Source organism: Lepisosteus platostomus, chromosome 21 (genome assembly GCF_059453375.1).
Source record: "Lepisosteus platostomus isolate fLepPlt1 chromosome 21, fLepPlt1.hap1, whole genome shotgun sequence".
Classification (NCBI taxonomy): domain Eukaryota; kingdom Metazoa; phylum Chordata; class Actinopteri; order Semionotiformes; family Lepisosteidae; genus Lepisosteus; species Lepisosteus platostomus.
This window is the reverse complement of record NC_142631.1, coordinates 5,402,555-5,426,465: the sequence shown is the minus strand read 5'-3', so window position 1 is coordinate 5,426,465 and position 23,911 is coordinate 5,402,555. Positions and strand designations below refer to the sequence as shown.

Here is a 23,911-nt window from a genome sequence, read left to right as displayed (position 1 = left end):
TCATCCAACAAATTTCTTAGCCAGTACATCACTAGATCTAAAGCATTAGTTCACCATGACTTATTTATAGATTATTCAAATCTCGTTTGCAAATGTCAATGGAATATCTTCTGCTAGTTCACAATTACAAACTTTAATTATGGGCATACAGGTACAGTACATTACATTATTTGGTTCTGATATGTTTTTATAAAAAATGGTTCTTCATATTCAGCTATTGAATGTCTTTTTTGTTTTAGTTCAGAATAAATATTTGTTGGAGAGGCAGCTGGAGTAAATCAAATCAAGTCAACCAGATCCAAGACTTTTAACTTCAATAAAAGCTAATTCTGATTCATTTTGCAGGACAGACAGAAGATGATAAATATCCACTCAAAGGTCAGGATGATGTTTTACCCACTTTAGTGATGTTTCATCTGTGAAAACACCTGCTGAAAAGGAACTATTTTCTTCATAAAGCCATTGCCGATCCCTGAATTCCCAGAACAGACATTTACACTTTATTTTTCCTTTCAACAGCTGGAGAGTGAAAGAAAGCTCTAAAACATAAATAAAGACCTTATTCTACAGCCCTCATATTTTCCAGCGAAACAAAGGCAACTTTCCCTGCATACACTGCTTTAAACGTTTTATTTTAATATATTGTATTATAAGACAAAAAATCTGACATTCTATTTCCATTATTTAATTTGCTTCAGGAACCCCTCAAAAAACTTTAGCTATCAATATTATTAATTATTTAAATAAAATGAAAAGGGGGAATGATTAGTTTTATTATGTTTGGTTACACTGGATTATTAAATATCTGCATCTAAAATGTTGCATTTTATAAATATGGGAAATTAGATTTTTTGACGATCTATTTTGGAAACTAATCTAATTGGATCTAATTGGAAACAAACCTCCATTAGTGTACTTTAATTTGTAGGTATGGGACTATGACTTCCCTATAAATTTAAAATACAATTATAAAGTAAAAGCTACAGTTCTACATTGTGGTTTAATGCAATGCAGACTAATATTTAAATAAAACAATGGATTTTAGTATAAACCTCTCTTGAAACTGACAACCACAGGAAAAGATCTACTTAAATCTAAGGTTTGTTGTCTCAAGAGAAAATTTACTCTGTATGTACTGTAGCATCAGGAAAAAATAACACATGTCAAGCACAAATAAAATAAAAGAAATTGACATCCAAACACACTACACATCTTGAAAAAATAACACGTGTGACATTAGGCCTCTAATGTGCCAAACAAAAAAAGCTTTGCAAAACTGCCCAAAATGTATGATTCTACTCCCATGACAAGAACTAACATGCTGTATATACTGTAGCTCCAGTTGTACACTATAAATAAAGATCTCTTTTCATAATGGAGACTTTCTTATCCACAATATCACAATCATACCAACGGTGGCCTTTTTCATTGCCCCTTCTGACCTTACATAAAGAGGTAAATGGTGGGGAATTTGCTGTTTCTTTAAAATCCAATTTGTGACAGCAATGTCTTCACTCTGGCACACAGATGTTCAGTTTGTCAAGACTTTTAAACATTTGGCCTGCACAAATTCAAGATCAACCAAACCAAAGTCTGCTGTGTGTCTGAAGAACATCAGTGCAACTTGACTCTTGCTAAATTTTTCAGGCTTTCCTATGAGCTGTACCTTATGCATGTGTTTTTGAAGTGCTTCACTATGTCTGAATTGAGCCACTGCAAAACCCACAATAATGGAAATCACTTGAGAGGCAGAAAACATAAAGCTGTGTAATTACAGAAGACATATGAAAGGGTAAAAAGGCTTTAGTGCCTGAGTGGCAGGCTGACTTTAGACTCCCCCATTTTAAAAAAAGGAAAAGCCTTTATGAACAATACTTCCACATGGCATGTTGAGCACACAGGGAATTATGTTCTCTTGAAGGCCTATTTATTAAGGCAAGGGGCTTTCAGATATAAAAGCAGCCATCATTTTTTATATCCACAGAACAAGACTTCTATTCTGTAGTCTGAAGATGTGTAGCTATCACTTGAGTCACATGGCACTGGGCTGCAGGACAAGGGGAGTTTGGGAGGGGGTGACTATAGAAAGACTGTTATTCATGAGCTGCGAGGATGAGGACAGTCAGCCATGTGTTTATCAACCCTTGCCCCAAGTGATCCCTAAATGTTATTGCACACTCCGTGTGCTACGATAACCCTGTTGTAAGTGGACCTTTAAGCCCTGTGTGCTTTCCCTCTGTGATACAAGGCTGAAAATAAACTTCTCCTGTATCCCAAACAAGAATGTGTGTTTGGAAAAGAACCACATGCCTTTAAAGCAATGCCACCATTTATTTATATTTAAATGTGCTTCACAAAGGAGGACCTAATCAAATAATACATTTTGGATTCTTTCATGTATGTTATTTTTCTAGGGTGTAACTACATGTAGGTCAATGAACTACAAGAGTCGATTTCACATTCGACTCCTTCACAATTTGTTTTTCCCTTCCAACAGAATTAAAGAGAAATTTGAAAGCATCCAATCATTGGAAATTAGTCATTTAAAAAGAAACATCATCTACCCATAAAAACTGGTTATTCCATGGGATCTTACAAGGGATTGCCCGACTCTCAGAGCATTGTAATGATTCTTTTTTGAAGGAAGCAAGGGGATAATTTCATATTTCTACCATCTAAAGTTCTAAGGTACTAAAAACAGACAACAAAATTTAGCAAAACTCAGGTTACCAAAAACCAGGAATGTTTTAATATAGTAAAGACAAAAGACTACACTTAGATAATCTTAATGTATGTGGTTAAATAGGCTTTTAACTTCAAGAAACAAGAAGATGCCTTCAGTCAAAAGATAAGACAGAACACCGCACACCTCTGCGATCGGTATTAGATTACCTGTGCACTGCTCTCTCCAGAGTTCACTTCTCCACCTGAATGCTATTTTTAATCCAACGCCAGAGAACACTTTGAACAGGCTGCAAATTTGCATTGAATTTCACTTCCAGGTTTACACCAGATTTGTTTATTTAGCCTTAGGGGATTTTTATCATATGTGAGACACAAAGGTAGCTATGTTAAAGATAGCTGTTCTGCATTCAAACGAAGGATTAAGAACAATCTGTGAAAGATGAAGAGAAGCTGCAACTATCCAAATAACTTCTCCAAATAACTGGCATTCTTGCATTAAAAGGAGTCTGTGGTTCATTTTAGCTACAGTATACAGCACCACTGGAAAAGAAAAAGGAGGAATACAATTAGGCAGAAATGAATAATGCCTCTCACACGAACAATCCTATAATGCAATGCAAGATTATGACCAGAAAATATGAGAGTATGAACACTGAGACTGTGCCACAGATTGAAAACATGGACATCACAAAAGCACGACAATTTACTTGCACACACTTCTCAAAAGGCACATCTTTCCCAATGTGCTTAGGACTGGCTGACCTGATAAGAGTCTTGTACCCGCTGCATAATTAGAAGAAATCTTCCTACCTTTCAGCTGAGATATAAACAGACAAAAAGTTGAAGCTTCTCTCCATTTAATCAAATACTTCTTCCTTTTCATTGCTTTTCAATATAGGATATCTTCAGACCGTAAATAACAATGCGTGAGGTCCCGGGTTCATTCCCCGGCATCTCCACTCGGACTTAGGGGGCAGTGCGGTGGCACTGTGGCTAAGGATCTGCGCCTGTGTCTAGAAGGCTACTGGCTCGTATCCCGTGGCCGGCAGAGGAATCCTACTCAGTTTGGCCCCTGAGCAAGGCCCTTAACCCCAACTGCTCCAGGGGCGCCATATAAATGGCTGACCCTGCACTCTGACCCCAAGCTTCTCTCCCTGGCTGTGTGTCTCATCGATAGAAAGTTGGGGCATGCGAAAAGATGAATTCCTTATACAATAACTTGTATATGGCCTATAAAATGATCTTATCTTATCCTATCTTAACAAGGGAATGTATCTTATCCTATCTTAACAATGACATCAAGATCCTGGCAGGAAATCTGGCAGGCTGGCACACAACAGAAAATTGTGGTATACAGTCACTATAATGAATGGCCACTGCTAACTTCTTCACGTATTAGTAGTAGCAGCAGGATGATGTTAAGGTCTCATTCAAAGTTGATAGTTTTTTAGAACATCCACTACCACTAGAAGGGAAAGTGAAATTTACATGATTTTGAATTGTATTCTGTGATCATGGAGTCTCTTAAGATAATGTTTGAACGCTCAAATTCATTACAGGACTACACACAACATATACTATTTACCGTACCATTAGATTTTTGTTACCAACTGATGACTGTCAGAGGTCCAAAATATCTGAACTCCACGACTGTTACTGTAAATACATGCTGACAAAGTGTAGGGCAGATTACTACTGACTTGTATTGATTTCTGCCAGTAAAAGGCATCAGTATTTCTAAGCAAAACCCCAATGTACAGGGTAAAGAGAATAGATTGCAGATCACAGTCACAGTCTCACCCTGATTATTCTAGAGCTGGAGACAGTCAACATAAAGCACTGGGATTGTGTCCTGTGACAGAAACTCCATTGTGCTACAGGCAAACACTGACTATACTTCCCTAGTCACAAGCCAGTAAATTGATTTTTTGTTTGAGGAATGCTGGATGCTATTAAAATTATTTATCTTAAACAGACTCTTAAACAAAAATTTTAAGCATAATGTGTGCAAATAAACAGCAGTCTTTTAACTTTGTGTGGTGTGTACAAATAGAGGCATTCACTATGTAAGACTGCCATCCCCACAGTTTTGTGTTTCTGATATGATGGCGGTGCCACCAGTACAAAACACTGCTTTAAGAATTCTACTGCACTGTCACATATAACATCACTACTTTGGTTTCAGAAATTAGAAGTAAAATAGATTAATAAATGCTTTAAAATTTTAAATCTTAAGTAAATAAAAAGGAGTGAAAAAAAAATGTAAGGCAGTATTATACGACTCCTCTACTGCTTAACCATCAGATGAGAGCTCTCTGTCAGTGACTCACCTTTTCTACATCTGCCTTTGTCACGTTGATGTCGGCGTCCATTTTCTCAAAGTACTGCTGTGCCCGGTCTGCCTCTTTACAGTCCCTCTCAAATCTCCTTTTACTCTGACAGAGGACAGGGAGAACCAGAACAACACAGCATTAATGAAGTGGGAACCGAATAAAGAAATACAGGAGTGTAAGAAAAGGCAATGAGAAGAACAGTCCATTGAGCACTTCAGCACTCATCATTATTCTTATACACTGACACCCTTTTTACAACATCACACGTGAACAGTATGTGAGTGGTTTTCTAGCACAAAAATGAACTGTGGTAAACTGAGCCATGAGGGTCCAGTCCTGAAACCTATCTGAATCTGGATCAACATCTTGATCTACTGTTTCCTACTGTCTTATACATACTGTTCATTACACAGGACATCAATGGTTTGACTCACCTTTAAAGTTAAAAGCTACTCAAGAAGATTCCTGGCTTGGCTTGTCTTACTAATGTAAATGGGGTATACAGTAAGTAAGTGTGATTTCAACACATTATCAAGACTAGCTTTTACAGATCCCAGCATCTCTTTCTCTTCAGCCTGCTCCAGCAATCTATTCCATGTGCTGATAACTGCATGTTTACTAGTTCATGAACCAGGATGAATGCCAGTTTAGTACAGGTGCAATAAAATGTATAATTTATAAGATCTCAGACCCTCGGCATCAACAAGGTTGGAGACCATTAAAACCAGAGGACAACAATAACATCTGAGTTGGAACAAACTCAGTTATCTGTACTAACTGTATATATTAATTGTAGAATGAAAACACAACGTTTCGGCCGTGGAGCCTTCTTCAGGTGTGGAGCCTTCTTCAGCCTTCTTCTTTTTTTCAGCATGGAATAAACCTATTACTTGTTCCTTTGCAGCCTACGCATGCTGACACAGCTACCCACCTGATATGTTAATTGTATATACTTTACATGGAGAAAACAGAAATGTATCACTAATTAAAAAGTAATTTGAAGGACACTTCAAAAACACAAAGATTAGAAGGCATGGCTGTGCTGCATATCACTATTTTGACAGAACCCTGCCACAGTGCAGGAAGGCTAAATAGTAACTGATAGTTTAAATAAGCCAACATATCACAACTCTTACCAGGACAAGCGCATTAAAGGAGGCTGGCTAGACAGGATAACTGATACAGTTGCTCCAAGCTGTTTGGGATTTCTGGAGTTCTCAATGTAGACACTACTCTTGTCAAAGAGATTAATAAAACTGTTTTAATGTAATTTTACAAAAGGAACACTCCTGGGGGACATTTAATAATTAAAAAAGTATCCTGGGGGATATAGTGAACCAGATTTATTTGCACGCTGATTAGAGCTCCTACTCCATGAGAAGAGACAAGGTACCCCTATTAAGGCCTGACAAGGCACTCTGTCAGATGACAGTGCTCTTTTCTTTACCATTACAAAGATTACAGTAAGAAAGGCACAAAAGTCCAGAAATCCGTACTCTCATATAATCAAAGGCAGGGAAACAAACCAGGCACATTAACCTTTACAAATCAAGAAAGTGCATCTTCATCTTTTAAAAAACAGAAAGAGTGATGGGAATAAGCCAAGAGGTAATTTCTGTATTTGAAGAACATGATGTAAATTCCACAGATCACAAACATTGATTAGGAAAGACCTACATACATTCGCACAAACAGTTCACATAATCAAAGAGTGTATGATTTGTGTACAGCACACAGGGATGTTACCTTGCCTAGGATAAAGTTTACAATGCATAGCACCGGTGCCTCACTGCAGCTTATTTTATTTCCATTAATTCTGTTAGCCTTCTGAATCGATTTTTTGTTTTTGTCATTTTGCAAAGTCCCGCATTTCTGTTTAACTGATGGAAATCTTATTCCACAGAAAATATGAAATATTTCATGTGGAGATCAGATGATGTGAATGAGAAGACACAAAGAACAGTGTCTGCTCCATGAAAATATATCTTGAACATACTGTATCTAACCCCTTACTTGCTCACAGTAAGAGCTCATTAAAAGGTCTTATGTCCCACAGAAACATCAAATGATTTACTTTACCCTTGCAGGGAAACTGAACAATGAGGAACAGTGCATTCTGAATAGTATAAATGTCCAGAGAACTGAACTCCCACACACCATCCCCTCCACCCCACACACTGCTGATGCTATGGCTGAAATACAAGAACTAATTTTTATGTACAGTATATTGGAGATTAGGCTTGGAGGCTGTGATACCAAACCTTTCTGCATTTATGCTAAAGCCAAGTACAGAGCTAGTCCTCTATGGGCATATAGTGAGGCTTAGGTTAAAATGCATTAATGAACGTTGATTAAATTCATTATCTACAGTATTTATATTCATCAAGGTGGGAACTCCCTGTCAAGTCCTGATCAACTTATCTATTCAACCCCATCAATCTCAACTAATCCAGAAAGATCTCCTCAACCACTTCAAACCACCTCAACCACTTGGGCGGAGCGGTGGCTCTGTGGCTAAAGATCTGCGCTGGAAGGTTACTGGTTCAAATCCTGCAACTGGAAGAGGATTCCTACTCCGTTGGGCCCCTGAGCAAGGCCCTTAACCCCAACTGCTCCAAAGGCGCTGTACAATGGCTGACCCTGTGCTCTGACCCCATGCTCTCTCCTTATCTGTGTGTCTGTGTGTCTCATGGAGAGAAAGCTGGGGTATGCGAAAAGACAAATTCCTAATGCAAGAAATATTAAAGGGTTAATAAAGTGATGTTATTATTATTATTAAAACCATCACCTTCACAGGTCGAGAAGATGTTGTCTGATGTAGTCTGATGGAGTCGAATGGATGGTTTTTGGTGGGGGAATGATTAGCAAGTCTCGCCTTGATGAATAAGGCTGAGCACAATCTGTTAACTATTTGAACAATGTGAGTAAATGCATTGAATCCATGCTTGCATGACAGTTAAAGTGCCTCAGCTGTAGCAATGAACATACTGTACACCTTCTTTCCACATAGTCTTCCCAAGCTGATACAACTTGTTAGAGCTCCAATACAGTGCCAGAAAGAGGGACTGTTTAGACCAGAATAAGAACCAGCTGCCTTCTCAAATCAGCAGGAAGAAGGGTCAGAGCGTCATACAGACAAGCATAACCACAAACAGGAAACACGGCACACCGTCAAACCTCCGGAATCAGCTTGACAGATGCATGTCTGATTTTCAATTTGGAGTGTCTACGGTGCATTAAACAAAGAGCCCATTAGTTGTTATTTTGAAGACCTGGTAATTTAAAATCTAGATTGGAGGGTATCTTCTTCCTAATTTTCATTGGCAGGATTTGGAGTAAAACTCTTCTATCAGTCTGCTTTCTTTGTCTCCAACCTTTTTCAGATGCTTGTAGTTCCTGCAGATATAGTTCAGACTCACTAAGATGAAGCTGGACTTGAAAAATAACCACTTTATTATTGTTGTGGATTTGTTTACAATTCTTAAAGTCTTCCTAGGTTTACTGCAGGTTTCACTCAGGCCTTCATGGACATGCAAAGGTCTTACAACATCTTAAGACACATTTAGAAATCACAATACATGCGCGTTATAAACATCAACATTTTTTACAATAATAATAACTTTGTTATTAATACAGTTCAGTCTAGGTGAGAAGAAACCAAGCTTGTTATTCACTAGCAATTAACTCACACTGATCGACATCTTCAAAAACAACAAATTGTTCTAGTACCTAACCTATAACATTTACCTATCAAACCTAATTGACCTTCTTGACCTTCTTGACCTGAAGAAGTGTTTTCTTTCTTCTTTTTTCAGCATGGAATAAACCTATTACTTATCAAATTGGCCTATTGTCAGCTAGTGCTTCTTGTCATTTCTTCCCGTTAACATAACCATCAAGCTAACTTTACTCTGAAACAAATCTGTCACAATGAACAATAAGCTGAAACAAAATTGCTAGTGAAAATAGTAGAACAATGCAAAATATAAAATGTAAGATGTTTGCAAAGCATCTTACAAAAACATGTTATGCCTTACAATACTGGAACTAACATCTTCCATTTATGATAAGTAGTCTAATTATAAATTAATATTTTGGGATTTGACACTCATGCATATGAAGGACATAATCCTTAATGTTTAGTAATATGTAACATTTCAGTTTCAGTGAAAGCCCTACATCCAGCTCCACATAAAGGGACATGCTTTTCCCATAAAAAAAAACAGACAGAAAACAGCATTCACTGCTGAAGAAAATCCATATTTAAAGTTTCTTTAAAAGTGCTTTGGATGCAGGTTTAAAAAAATAATCCTGTTAGAACACTCCTCTTTCATGTTTATTTCAAGTCCTACAGAGTAAGACAGCTGAAACCCATCAATCCAAAATCCTATGTGCCAATTTCATTAGCTATTCTACAACAAATTCATTACAGCTCTCAAGTGAGTGCTTCAGAAAGAGCCCTTTTTATCAAAGAAACTTACCGATTCAAGCTGCTTCCAGGAGTTTTCAATATGTTGCTGCGCCTTGCGTCCATCATGAAAATGCTAAAAAACAAAAAAGGGAAAAAAGAATATTAACTAAATGCTCACAATCCCCCTCACTGCCTAAAGGTCAAGTCAGTTCAATCTTCTTTATACCGATGAATTCCCTCTAGAATTTGTCCCTGCAACACACTGGCAGATGATCAATGACAGATGAAGTTCCTCTATTGAAAGATGCATTGAACAACATGAAATCCAGTTATTTGTATCTTGTTTCTACAATTTCTGCTTTCCAGGATCAAGAAGGCAACACACGCCACCAGCTTTACACAAACTATAGTTCTCACTTGAAAGCAGAGCACCACTTCTTAGACTGTAAACATATCATGTCAAGACAATATAAATAAACCCCACATCACAAAACAAAATGCAGGAAATTCATTCATTGTTAAGTACATACCCCCCACCAAAAAGCCTGTGTTTAGTAATGTAAGATTTTTACCAAAATATAAATTGAGCACTTTGGTTTATATGTATAAATCAATTATCTGGCACAGATTATAGACTACAGAGGCCAATCAGAAACAGAGGACATAACGTCATTGTCTGAAATATGAGTTCCTTAGTGTGTGGGTGAGGAAACCAAAATGAGATCAAGCATACCAGCTACATTTCATTATATACTGGATACTGTCATCCACAGTCAAAATTGTTTTACATACATTCTATATAAGGGTATCTCCTGTATGATGGAACCATTTCAAGAAATCCAAGCTAGTACTGTAGGTCAGAAATTATTACTAATGAGGGGCATCCTTGGATTTGTAAGCAGACACAAGGGATATGGCCTCTGCGTGTCTTAACATGCATGCTATTTTCAAGAAAAAAACAGAAATAAGATTAAATGAGCCCATCTGTCTATCGTGATATAGAATATTGGCTGTCCCAACACAACGATGATTTCCAAGCTATTATTGATCTAAAGGCACAGAGTCTTTTATTTGCAGTTCTAACTGTAGACGAGAAAATTGATTTTATGCAGCTGGATAGACACTGAAACAGTCTTGCAAGAAGGAAATGTGGCTAGATTACTGTCTGTTCGTGTAAAACCTGTGATAACATGCTCAAGCGCATTCTTAAGAACGTGAACCTTTCCCCCTTCTCCCTTTTTTGTGTGTGTTCCCTACGTGTTTTGTTTTGCCCTTGTTATCTTCAATTGTTTCAAAATTAACAGAAACAAAATGCAAAAAAAAGTAATATTACTCAATACAACGTCACCTGTGTGTTTGCAAAAGACCTACTGTATTAGAAGCATGCCAGTTATTGCAGCTCAGCAAGAATTATATTTATGCAATACCAGGCTGTCATTTACTGGATCTTGTAATACACCTGTAAAGGAAATATTAGGCCATTCAAAGCTTCCTCTGCTGGAAGCATACAGACAGGCCAAGCTGGTTTGTGACTCACCATCTACTACCATAATGAATAATTGTTTTCCATTCTGCCGATGCAGCAGTACAGTGTTAGAGTATATGTGAACCGATGTTTAATTAGAATGGAAGATATGTCATACTCTCTTGTTAGCATGTGTCTTTATTGTTGTAATAAGGGCAGGGCACCAGATCGCACCCTGAAAGCAGGAGCTGTTCCCTTGCTAAGCTGCTGCTTTCAATGTGGGTTCTTCTGCAGTACAGCATTGGAGCTGAAAGCATTGCAGATTGGTAGCCAAGGCAGCTCCCCCGCCAGGCTCACATATTGCACAATGGAAAAGCGCAGCTGCCATTTTTGCCAGATTCACTAAACAAGAGAGGTTTCTTAAGGAGTCACTCCAGTCATTTCTTTTTAAAAACAATGTAATTATAAAGCAAAAGCTTATTCTGATGGAAAACGTTGCCTGAATCTGCAAGGCAAGTTATTTATGAAATCTATTGCCTTATATAACATTATACATAATTCTGCATGCAGTGCTCAAATGATTGACTTTGGGACCTTCTGAAAAGCACAAAACCATCAATAACCCCCCTTTAAATTAGCCTTGAGCTAAAGAACGTAATTCAAAATAATGAGACATGTCTTACAAGGTACACAAAGGCAAGACGCTGTTACCGAGGACCTTTTAAGGAAATGTTAACATAGGACAAACCTTTTTCTTTGGATAACAATTTGTTTTTAGCTTGACACATTCCTTTTCATAGATGTTATTATAAGTAACACAATGGGAGAAACAAACAATCCAAAAATACATTGCATATAAAAATAATTTAAATTAATAGAACAAAAAATTGTAACATGTACTGTGAAAGTTGTCAATAACAGCACACATCGTGCTATCCCGTGCTATTCAATATTAAGCTTTTAAAGACTGGAAAAAAGGCTGAATCTGCAAGGAAACAGAGCTGGCCTTCCACTGAATGGGAAGTGCATGCCCTGTAATTTCCATTGGCAGTTGCTAGAGCCAATGGCTTTATTTTGCAGCAATACATTCTTAAATGCACACATGTAGAGCTTAATTAGAGGGAACAAAGTCTCCCATTAATTACTGAAATCACATGTTTACTGTAGCATTTTTGTTCACTGTTGTTAAATAATGCTATTTCACCCACAATCGTGGCAGATCAAATCTTTAATGGCAAATACTTAGTATTGTACATTTTTAATTTCTTTTATAGCAATATTTATTCATGACAGAAGATGAACAACTGTCTTAAATCAAGATCAGACAAAAAACATGAGATGAGCAAGTTCATTTAATCCCATAAAAGCTAACTGGTGAGTATACTGTACATGCACTAAATATGTTTACACTGTAAGAAAGAAGATTTAAGCTACAATGAGATCCAACAATAGAAAAAATGTTTTTAAGCCCTGCTTATTATTGCACTTTTAAACAGCACGCCACATTGTGTGCACAATGAGTTAAGAGGTCAAAAAGAATTTCTCAATGCTTAGAAGAGGAATATGTGACATCACCCTGATAAGGGGAAATACTCAGTTGAAAAAATATTATTCACCATGACAACCTTTACTACGCAAGATTATGCTAAATAAAACAAATGAATCAGCGAAAAATAAAGGATACGTTTCAGCTGAACTTGAAGTGTAGATGCACTCTTGTAAAACTAAAAACCAGTTTCAAAACAGGTGATAAGAGACACCACCGTCCACACCAACGGAAAAACGTTTCTCAACCATCTTCATGCTGAATTTTAGCTCATTAATGTGAACCAACATATAACCATACAACAGAAAAATTACATTAACTCAAAATGGAGTATAAACAACAAGGTTATCACATCTTTACTAAACTGACTCTGTTCTTGAAATGTCATGACACCTCTGGACAAAATCCCACAGCACAAACTTGAAATACTTGGAGTAGACCCCTACCAACGCTCCCTGCGCTATTAATAGTGCAAAGAGCTCAAGCTCTAGTGCAAAGGACCTGATATTACAGCGAGCAACAGCTGGGAGCCGATTAAAAACACTGCACCCAAACTACCAGAGAACCAGCTGCTGCAGCAGAGTTAAAAATTAATTTAAATGTACTCTGAATACGGCACAAAATAGTTTTAAAGTTCTATTACTACAGGCACCTGGGAAGTATAAATCACAAAAAAACACAAGCACTCCCTGATTGATGGTATTGGAAACAAGATTCAGCTGAACATTTCTTATATAGCTAATAAATAATTCGAAGAAATAAGACATAAAACGTCAATTACGATAATGTACCAGCCAGCGCTGAAATGCTGGCAGCATTCCTGATGTGTGATTACATTTCCGAGGGCACACTGGACATAGTTGTGTTGTTTTCCTTTTTTTGACAAGCCCATAACAAAAGGACACAATGATAAACTGAAAAGGCGGCCATAAAATCCACATCTATCCAACCTGTCCCACCACAACCAGATGGTGCTGTTAGCGTCACGAATGGGCCCCAGTTTTCAGTGGAGGGATGCTAATTAGACCCTATGCGGTGTAACCCGGGACAAACAGGATACAGACATCAGGGAAAACACACAAGGGTTTATTCGCAAAGACAGCGCTCAGTGACAACAGGTGCTCCAGTGAATAGGGGAAAACAAGGCATCCAAGTACAAGCGAATCCATGGGGGCAAGTCAGGGCGCAGTCCAATAATCCTAAACCAGGCGATCCATCCAACCAGACAGACACAGGGAAATCAGGAACAGTCCAAGAACATACGGGCTCAGGGGGCGTGATGCCTCTGGCAAGCCTTATGCCCCCAGACGACTCTGGTTCTAGGTGGGCCTCTGGACATCCGTGTCCTAATGCTGAGCCCTGAGTATCAGAAGGTCTAGGCTTATATATCAACACTGATTCTTAACACCTGGAAATAATACCAGCAATCAAACTAGGACTCTGGAATTTGGAGCGCCCCCTAGGTGAAAGGATGCAAAACCCCAACAGTAAGGTAGTGCATAGCGAATACACTTCCAGATTATATGAACAACCAAAGCACAGAGCAGCAGCCATACTGGCAAAAGGTCAGGTTTACAGATGGGGACTAGGCAGTCTTGCAGTTGTTTTGTTTTTTCAATTACCTAATACATAGCAATGTTTCTCAAACTTCGTGAAACACTTACACTGGGGCCACTCGACAGGAGCTGAACCAACACTCACAGGTTAGTCAGCTGTGAAGTGGTAAATAACCTCTCTGTGACATAACAAAATAAAAAGCAAGTATTAAGCAGAACTGACATTCTGGTTAAAAACAGGCATTTTGGACATCATACTATTTAGGACCTAGCCACTCATAAAATGCAAATGGGAGTGTACTGTAAATGTAGAAGTATCAAAACATTTCAATTTGCGTACTGTGCTACTGTGACAACTAAAATTATTACAGTATGTATTTTCTTAATTAGTTTCACTGGGTTTCTGCTTTTAAGAAAAAAAACATAGCAGATTTAACCATCTCATCAGCATAACTTGACTCTCAGAGGCACATACTGTATACAGTACCTATTATTTGTGAAGTGCTCAGAGACATTCTGTGGGTTGACTTTACTTAGTTTGAAGCAGTTTAGGATTTTGTACTTGTAAGGAGCATTGTGTTAATTTGCATTACTGTATGTCATGCATCTTTTGGTGAAAAAAATGATCTCAGCAAAGGAAATAGTTTGAGTAGATAATTTGTGTTTTGTTTTTAATGGAAGTATTGTAAAGACTGACAGAACCAGTCTCTCACTCAACACAAACCACTTCAGTGCAGACACTGACACAGGAAAAACCTTTCCTCACCAGACTCACATTTGGCTCTGCAAGCAGAGGGAATTTTAATCCTTGCACATAGCATACCAAGACCAGTGTCAGGAAGATCAAAAAAGCAGAATGTATTTATAGTCTTAGCAGAAATTGATAGCGTCATAATGTTGGATTTGCTGTTAACCAAACAACATTTAATCCCAAGAACCCCAGACAAAAATATTAAAGAACATTATTTTTTAAGAAATGAAATCATGAGATGAATTCTCCTTCTTTAAAAAGCATCAGAATTCTGATAAATAAATGTTTGTCCTCTACCACGTTTACTCATTTTCACTGTGTGCTTCCTCTGGATTTAACAGCCTAATTCATGATCTTACAGAGTTCATTCCAGTCCAGCCAGTACAATGAGTTTCCATTTTGATATTCTAGAAGCATGTCTTCCTGGCACTGCTCAGTGCAGAATGCTCTGTTTTAGGATATAAATCCCTTTTTTCAGGCAGCTCACATGATGCTTCCTCACATAATCCTCAGGCTTGACATTACGGCACTCTCTAAAAATTGGCACTAAGAGATAAATGAAATCCAATGCATTGCACCTTCTATAGAAGATCTCCCACATAATTTAAACTAAGGATTACAGCACAGGTGTCACAGTGTCTGTTTTCTAGTCTGCTTGTGTGAAATATAAGGAACAAGACAGAATAGAATTACCAGCATAGAGAAACGAAAAAGCACAAACTGAAAGAATTAAGGTTTCTCCAAAAGCACATTTTTCCCAAGGTGAATAAAAAAAGTTTAAAAGGATACACACAACATAAAATGTCCCATACATCCTTTTTGGATGTTATTTTTTTCCATCAGTAGTGAAGTTAAGGCATCCAACATAATTTGTGAACTTTTTATAGTTTTGGCATATTAAAAAATAAAGACAGAGAGACAGAGATAAAAATACAAATAACTTAAAAAATAAATCAAGAAGCACGATTAGAAGCGTGTGTTCCATGAAAATGAGTGAAGGAAACTGATCATATAAACTGATCTGAAACTTTTCATTACTCTGTCAAAAATGCTTGAGTAAGGCTCATTAGTTAAAATACACTTGGGATGTGTAACAGAGATATTGTGAGACAGCTTCTCATTACACTGAGTGTAAAACAAAGACTTTTGTAACACATTGCTCTAAGTAACTCAGACATACTGTACGTACACACAGTTCGTTTATCTGAAAGGGACTTTGAGAACATCCAGTTCATCCCAATGTACAGTTCAGCATGCATTCTGTATTGCAGATAGCTGACGCATGGCCTCTCGTTACCAGTAAAACTACATTCACTTTGCCAGGCAGAGCAGCTCACCTTTGGGCCTCCAAATGTCTGTAATGCTGGCATGAGATCTAAGAACAGACATTTGATAACAGCTGGGGATTTTCATTCTCCATTATAGCTGAATAAAGTGGTCTTAATGGAAGGGAATTAATTTAATGGCCCCTATTCCTTCAGATAACATCTATGAGAGGCAAATCTGTAAATTCAATATGAAGCCTAGGAGTGCATCCTAATCCTTTGTCTGCTGCCCCATTGTTGTCATGTGACAGCAGCAAGTTGCAAATACACTTAGTATGTTATATATCTCATGTAAGACACTCTTTGGTTTTTCAACAGTACAAAAATATTATTTTCATAATAAAAATGCTACAAATTCTGAACTTTAATAAGTAGTACTAATTATAAATCCAGCCTCAGGCAGTCTGTATGGAGTTTGCATGTTCTTCTTGGATTGACATGTTGGCATGAATTTGTGATGGGCACTCTGGATTTCGCTCCTCTGCCAAACACGTGCTGTTGAGGATCGATGGGCTGTTCTGAGTTGTGCCTTGTGTTTCCAGGACAGGTGAAAGGAAACTCTCACCAGGATATGACCAGGGTATGTACAGTATATGTGCCTTCGTGGGGTCAGAAGATCTGCTTTGCAAGTCCTTTATTTGAAATCTGGGGACAGATTTGCAGCCCTCCGACAGTGTCCATCCCATCTTTTTAGAATGTGGAGTTTTATGCAGGAAATATAAAAAAGACAAATATAACAAGCAAGCAAACTTTGCTGCTGGTCTGTACTGGAAACTCCCAGGCATGCAGTAGAGGTCTCTTATAAAACAAAAAACTACCATTGCACCATTGCCAAGGTCTTTGCCCTTTGTGGCTACTTGGCACATGTTATATTGCTGATTAAATAACTTGCATCATTTCAAGTAAAAAATGTCCAGCAGTTAAGTCTCCATAAAGAGCCTTTATATTTTAAATGGCCTGTTAGCAAACTTTTTTTTTACCTTAGCTTTATGCTACCCCCCTGACAGTCTCAGCATAAGCTATTAATTATTAAATTAACATCAAAGCGGTGAACAGTCTGTGGCTAGGTTCGACATGCAATGACCTTATCACTCAGCATCACTGTTGTGAAGAAAATTAACCATTGAGAAGCTGAAATTCTTGGAGAAGTATTTTGTGAGGTACCTTTCCTACTATCATCTGAAAGCACAGATCTTAACCACGAGCCTAACCTTTTAGTTGCAGTCAAAAAGCTCAAGATGAGGAAAGTTTCAGCTTAGGACATCCAAATGAAAAAGTTCAATATTAAAAAGACCATTCTGCCTATCAAGGTTAGAGAAAAATTGTTTTAAAACATTGAATGGTAACTTTGAATTATTCTAGAATTACTCCTTGAATCATATTGTTTTATTCATGGGAGATTTTGAATTAAATATAAATCCCCTCGCTCAATATAAGAAACATTTTAAAACTGAAAAAAGGAATGTGATTACCTACCTTCCTTTTGTTTCATTTTGTACAGTATGTGTGACTGCGGTTTGGAATTAACACCAGTCTGCTGCCACATCCAAGCTGGCATATTCTTCTAAAAATGTAACTCAAAGTGCCCACACGCATCTCACCTCGTGTCAAACACATTTTGTCAAGCACCACACGCGAACCAGAAGCACTTCTTAGGGATCACACTCGTTGCACAGAGTGTGAAGAGTGAAGAACTGAACTGTGAGCAGAAGGTAGATACTGTACTGCAGGAATATTCAAGTTTGAACTGTGTGATTCTGAGCCAAACAGAACACAAACTAGAGGTCCTACCTGTCAGGGGGAGGAGGAAGGCCTTTGTTGAAAACATATATATAAGAACTAGTGCACAGGGGAATGTGTAGTAGAACAGACAAGCACAAAAGAGACTAAGTGACTAAAGCATTGGAAATCAACCGCAAAATGTATCTTAAAAATACTTCTCGTATAACAAAGGCACTACATGGCAACATTGAGTAAACACTTAGGCCTACAGCATCCCTTCAAGACATTTGAGGGAACTACTGTAGCCCCTTGTTCTATAAAAAAATCATAACTCCTTTTAACAATTCAAACTTGTAATATCTGTATCTAAAGTACAGGTATCGAGGTAAACACTATTTACAGCTCTAAAAGTGGAAATAAGAAACAAATATCTAATTTCAGAGCTTTACAAACAATTCCATGTGATCTTCTCAAGAAAGGGGAGCTTTTACAGTATGTAAAAGGTTGGCTTCTGGACAGACTAGCCACTGTTTGAGCTACAGATTTCTCCTTGCCTTATCTTGGACTCTCCAGTGCCTGATCTTAATTACCCTCACCCACACAGCAAGTGCCTTTTTCACTCTTTTTCTCTTTGAGCTTTCAGTGAGAAAAGAGTGATGGCTCTGGTAGATAGCTGTGCAACGGGAAGCAGGCCTGTACCATTCTGCTGGCTTGCAAGCAGTTTCTTGGATGATGCACTGGAAGGAGGCCAAGCAAACAGGAGAAAAGAACTCAGCAATGATAAAACCAAAGATCATCTCAGGGAAAAAAAAGAGAAGAAAAAATATCTTGGCTATATCCTGTCTGCTTAGTAAGCGACATGTTCTTCTTGGAATAAGATAAAATTAATCTGAACTCCCAAGATATTTTGTTTTTGTGTCAACAGCTGAATGTATTTCTTTTATTTTAATTTTATTTATAATCCATGAAAGCTCCATTTATCATAACTACTAACTAATGCTATTTTATCCAAAGCCTGGCTAATTTATTTTTCAGTTGTGTATAGAAAGCACTTAATACAGGCAATAGTAAAGTGCCCTCAACAGAATAAGCACTTATCTCTTGCTTGACATCCATATAGATTACTAAAACACCCCTTAACAAATTGAAATCAGGCTTGCTTAAGACTGAACGTGTACCATATAAGAGAAAACAAACACAGCATATGACAAGGATTTGAAGTGAAGTACTTCTCTTCTTCATCCACTTGAATTTCAGTCTGGGAAAGTACTTCTCAGTCTCAGTATTTCTTCAGTCCAGACATGTCACTTTTGATGATTCATTTATTTCGTTGACAGGCAGCATGGTAGCTGAGCAGAGCACCATTGCTTCATAGCTCTTGGGTCTTGGGTTCTGTTCCAGACTGGCAAATTCTGTCTGGAGACCGCATTTTCTTCCCATATTTGTGTGAGTCTAGGATGCTCCCATTTCCTCCCACCTTCAGTCATCGGCTGACTTGTGTTAAAGTTGTCCCTGGACAATTTATGGACTGGCATCCAGGGTGCTGTCCCAGTCCTCACCAGGAAAAGGCAGCTTCGTGATAAGCGATAGCTGCTTTGGTGACATTTTTATCCAAATTGCACAACACATTTTCTCAATATGAACTCCAAGAAAAGACATGTTCAGCGAATTACAGACTATACCAGGAATACACATGCCAGACCATCTCATTGGCAATGCAAATAGACACAAGGTTCTGCTAAATGATACACTAAAGCAGCCTTTTTGTAAACGTAAGATGAAATTATATTCTGTCTTAAGTGGACTACACTTAAAAAACTATTTAATGATTCAGCTATTGATGACTAATGTCCTAGGGCATGTATATTATTTGTTATGCTCAATGACTATAAACATCCCTTGTGCTACAATCAACTGTGAACAAGCAACATAAGAAAACCTTAAAACAGTGGATTCTATACTTTTTACAACCTGTGGTGTTAAAAAAATGACCAGGGTGACCCATCCCTGGTCCTGTGTTTTGTTTCTAGGCCCCTTTAAAGCAGTAGCATTCGAAGACCTCGGTAAAGATGTTAAAAAAGTTCAATTAAGTCATTAAGAGTTAAACAAGAATGAAAACCTACAGACACCAGGACTGGACATAGGCCAATCTGATGTAGACAATTAGTGTGGAAATTCCAGCCATGTACTTAATCTGAGTTTGTTGACAAGGCAAGACGTATGACAAGTTCCCAGGTTCAATAACAGCCCTCATTTCTGTAGGCATGCAGATCACTTTGGAAGGCTTTTTTGACACTACTTTTAATGTTCCTCCATTGCTACAGTAGCTTCACTAGAAGATAAGTCTGAAATGCTCAAAAATGTTTGGTTCCCTTAAAGTGGTTTTAGGCTTAGAGAAATAACCAGATTCTTTCAGACACTTACCATGTTTCAACTGATGTCCACATGTTTTGCATCTTTATATTTTTGACAGTGATGTAAATTACAGTATATTCCAATAAAGGAACTAACTGATATACAGTATGCAGTATCTTGAGTATGGTTAAAAAAAAATCAAATGCAAAAGTTAAAACCACTTCAACAAAAAATCTTCTATTTTCCTCAATATACACGGAAAGAAGACTTCTAATAGACAAGCATTTTAATGTGATATTTGAAAAAAAATATATATAACCATATAAAATGTGTATATTTTCAGCAAGCTCTGCATAGTGAAAGCATAGGTCTGCCCCAGTCCTTATGTATTGCTATACTAAAAAACAGAGTAAGAGACTTGTATCTTTTAGTGTAGAAAAATGAATTACTAGCATTAGTTTCTATTAGTTTCTAGAATGTAAAGAACCTGGATCACAATACAGTACACTTTAACGACAGTAAAGCTACATCAAGACTTTCACTCTGACACCAGGCAAGTTTGTTGTCTGTTGTACTGTGTATGTCCAGAGAGATCAGCGCAAATAAGAATTCCAATGTACATGTACATATGGCAATGAACTCCTCTACCTCCTCTAAAAGTGGCTTCCTATGGCACTGTAAGACAGAAATCAGTCTACAACCAGCCTTAAAGGAAGGTTTATAGGAAGTATACAAATTTTGTAAAATATTCAAGGTCTACTAAGTCTACTATTATGTATATATTCCATATGATAACGGGAATGAATATTATGGTTTGAAGATTTTTAGATATGACATCAATACCTAACACCTCAGAAGGGAGCTTGCCTTCTTTGTTTTTCTACATTGCATTACTTCCAGTCATTTCCCCCAGACAGAGCCTCCTGCTTTGTGACTGCCAGAAGACTGGATTTTATTGGACACAACAGCTGACCTGGATGCTTAACCCAATTTCTTTACCAGATTAATTGGACAGTGCAATGCTGATTTTTTTCAGTGAAAATTCTCATAATCTAGTAATTGGAAGTGAAAATGGAAAATCCGCAGCTTCAATGTGAAAATTAACAGGAAGGCATTGTCTGCATGACAAGTTCTTAAAAAACTCGAATTACCTCACAAAAGGCTGCCGTCAAAATTAGCTGCTGATAGAACAAACAGACTCTTATCATGGCGGCTGGGATGACTCAGTTCCCATGAATGATTTTAACAGCTATTTCCGATGACATTGGCACCACTATTACTTGCACAGGAGTCAGGACTGCATAAAATAAAGGTATACAGAGCTCTGACACTATTTTTAAGTCATTAAAAGGCATTTAAGGTTGCCCCCATGCAAAGGAGTAAGTCACAAAGCAGTTACTAAGAATTATTTCTATCTTCCATTTTCAAGTAAATTGACAAATTAAAGATCACTCTTTAATATGGATTGCTGTGAGTGATCCATAATATCAATTACAAAAGTTGGCAGAGATTTCAAAACTTTAGTCTCTCAAAATCTAACACATCACACAATAGGTGCAGCCCACAGATGTATACAGTCTGCTGTATACTTTAGAGCAATGTCCAGTGGCTGAGGTGACTCTAGCATGGCTCTGATACCATGGGTTCCTGAGTGTTGTCTAAGTTTGGTTCCAGTGACGAAAGAAACTGGGCAGCACATTCCCAAGAGAAAAATGGCACTGGTTCCTCTCTCCTGTGCAACTTATAAAGGCTACGCTACTGCAAATACATATTTAGCTTGGCATGGCCTATGTGGAAATATTCAAGGCAAATAAATCTTACCGACTTCCTCTCTTGTTTCAGCTCCTGAATATACCGCGTCAGTTCAGCAATGATCTGTGAGGTTAAGTTCTCTGCGATGACCTCATGCTGCCCGGCATAGTCATTCAGCTCATTCAGGGTAGATAAGAAAGCCCGACATGAAGTGAATCTGTCAGGAGAATGAGAGGGTTTTGTTATGAGTACAATGAAGTGCACAGAGCACAGTGTCCAATTTGTTTTAAGCCCCTGTGAAAACTCCTGCAATACGACGAGTTGTCAGGCAGCACAGACCTTGTTCTGCTACACTACACATGTTGATATTTTCACTGACATTGTCAACATTTTTTTTATTTACAGGGTTTGTGTTCATTTGCATATGTGAACGTCTTTAACTATCTAAAAGATGTGAGCACAAAGCACTTTAAATACAAATTCCTCACCTTTTAAAAAGTAAATATCACAGCCAAGATACATTGAAATGTGAGCCTTCACCAACTCCCCCTCATACTCACACACATTTTTTAGTGGCTAATAAGATGCATCTCTCCCAGAGTGACAAAATTAAGTGATTTAGTGGCAGTGTTACTTTAATGATTAATCCCCATACACAAAATAAACCGTTTTTTATTAACAGTTATTTTATTAAGGAGAAAGCAATTAGCAGGAGTCAAACACATCTTAAACAAAACCGCTCACATTAAAAGGTGGGTGATTTATTCCATTAAAGATGCAAACATCAAAACATATAGTAGTACAGTTACTTAATTTTTATATCACAATATGAGTGACACCGTACTGTAATTTCAATGAGTGTGTAGTAAAATGATCATCATCTTCGTAACCAGGAATTCCTTTGATTTACAATAATTCAGTGTTTTCAGTCAATATGATTTGGTACAATTACCAGGAGAGTTATATGGATAACTTGAGATCTGATATACTGTGAAGGTACAGAATCCTATCTTACTTGTTTTCTTCCTCCTCTCTGGAGTTCTTCTTAGGCTGATACTTCTTTGAAAGATTCCTGTGAAACAACAGCAAAGCGTATTGTTAAGGGGTGTCTAGCATGAAGGGGCAGGTACTGTTGCTGTCCAGTTACTGCGAGACTGGATTATTCAACAGTGTTGCAGTATCAATATAACAGCATCACAGTAGACGGCTGGATCTCAGCCACTGCTCAGCCATAACTCAGGACGAAGAGCCTGTAATTATCTTTTCATACCCAAAAGTGACATGCTGTTACTGTATGCAACCGAAATAAACAATAAATAGACACACAGAAGACTGGGGGAAATCAGTGTCACAAGATAGCTAAAAAGCAAAGTCAAACCATCTACAAAATACAAAAATATAAATACAGTACAGGATATTGGTGGCATTCTGCAATGCAATATATGAAACCCTAATCCACTGAATTCTCTTTTGGCACAAGTTAAAAAACAAAAGAATTAAAAGGCATATTTCAAAATCTCAAGGCCTTGAAAATTGCCATTTGCCATTTAAAAAAAAATCAGGTATTCCAACCTGGGAAAGGGTTCTATTAACATAAACCGTGCTAATTAAGGGAATATTACCAGTTCTTCTCTCTTAAGAGATATGTAGATATTTTCTCTCTTTGTGTCTGAATGAGTACATGAAGAACTTAAGCTGCAGCACCTTGCTTTTAAGGTTAATGGTCTTGTAGTTTTAGAAAGTTAAATAGGTTCAATATGACCCCATTTCTCCGTCACACAAATCTTAAGCATCTCTCCAGATTTTTCACTCTTCAGTGTACTCTCTTAGTTTAATATGGGGACATCTACTGAGTGACAAAAGCTAATAATACGTAGTAGCAAGGACTACAACAATTTGAAAAATAATATCTCTTAGTGCTGACTAGACTGTGGTTATTATCTGTCATAATGCTAAAATCATAGGGTGGGGTTTATCATGCAGACATCTTCACTATATTCATACCATGCC

The 23,911-nt window shown here is 37.6% G+C and overlaps 1 protein-coding gene across 33 annotated transcripts in view; it reads right to left on the bottom strand.

Annotated features, from left to right (window-relative positions):
- The window catches only part of fnbp1b (formin binding protein 1b), a 111,590-nt gene that overhangs the window by 44,753 nt on the left and 42,926 nt on the right, over nucleotides 1-23,911 (bottom strand). For all 33 annotated transcript variants that reach the window (XM_088615027.1, XM_088615031.1, XM_088615032.1 and 30 more), the window contains exons 3-6: nucleotides 22,917-22,973; nucleotides 21,971-22,118; nucleotides 9,500-9,562; nucleotides 5,016-5,120 (exon numbers count right to left, since the gene is read on the bottom strand). In XM_088615027.1, coding sequence (XP_088471153.1) covers nucleotides 5,016-5,120; nucleotides 9,500-9,562; nucleotides 21,971-22,118; nucleotides 22,917-22,973 — 373 coding nt within the window. The remainder of the gene's footprint in view (nucleotides 1-5,015; nucleotides 5,121-9,499; nucleotides 9,563-21,970; nucleotides 22,119-22,916; nucleotides 22,974-23,911) is intronic.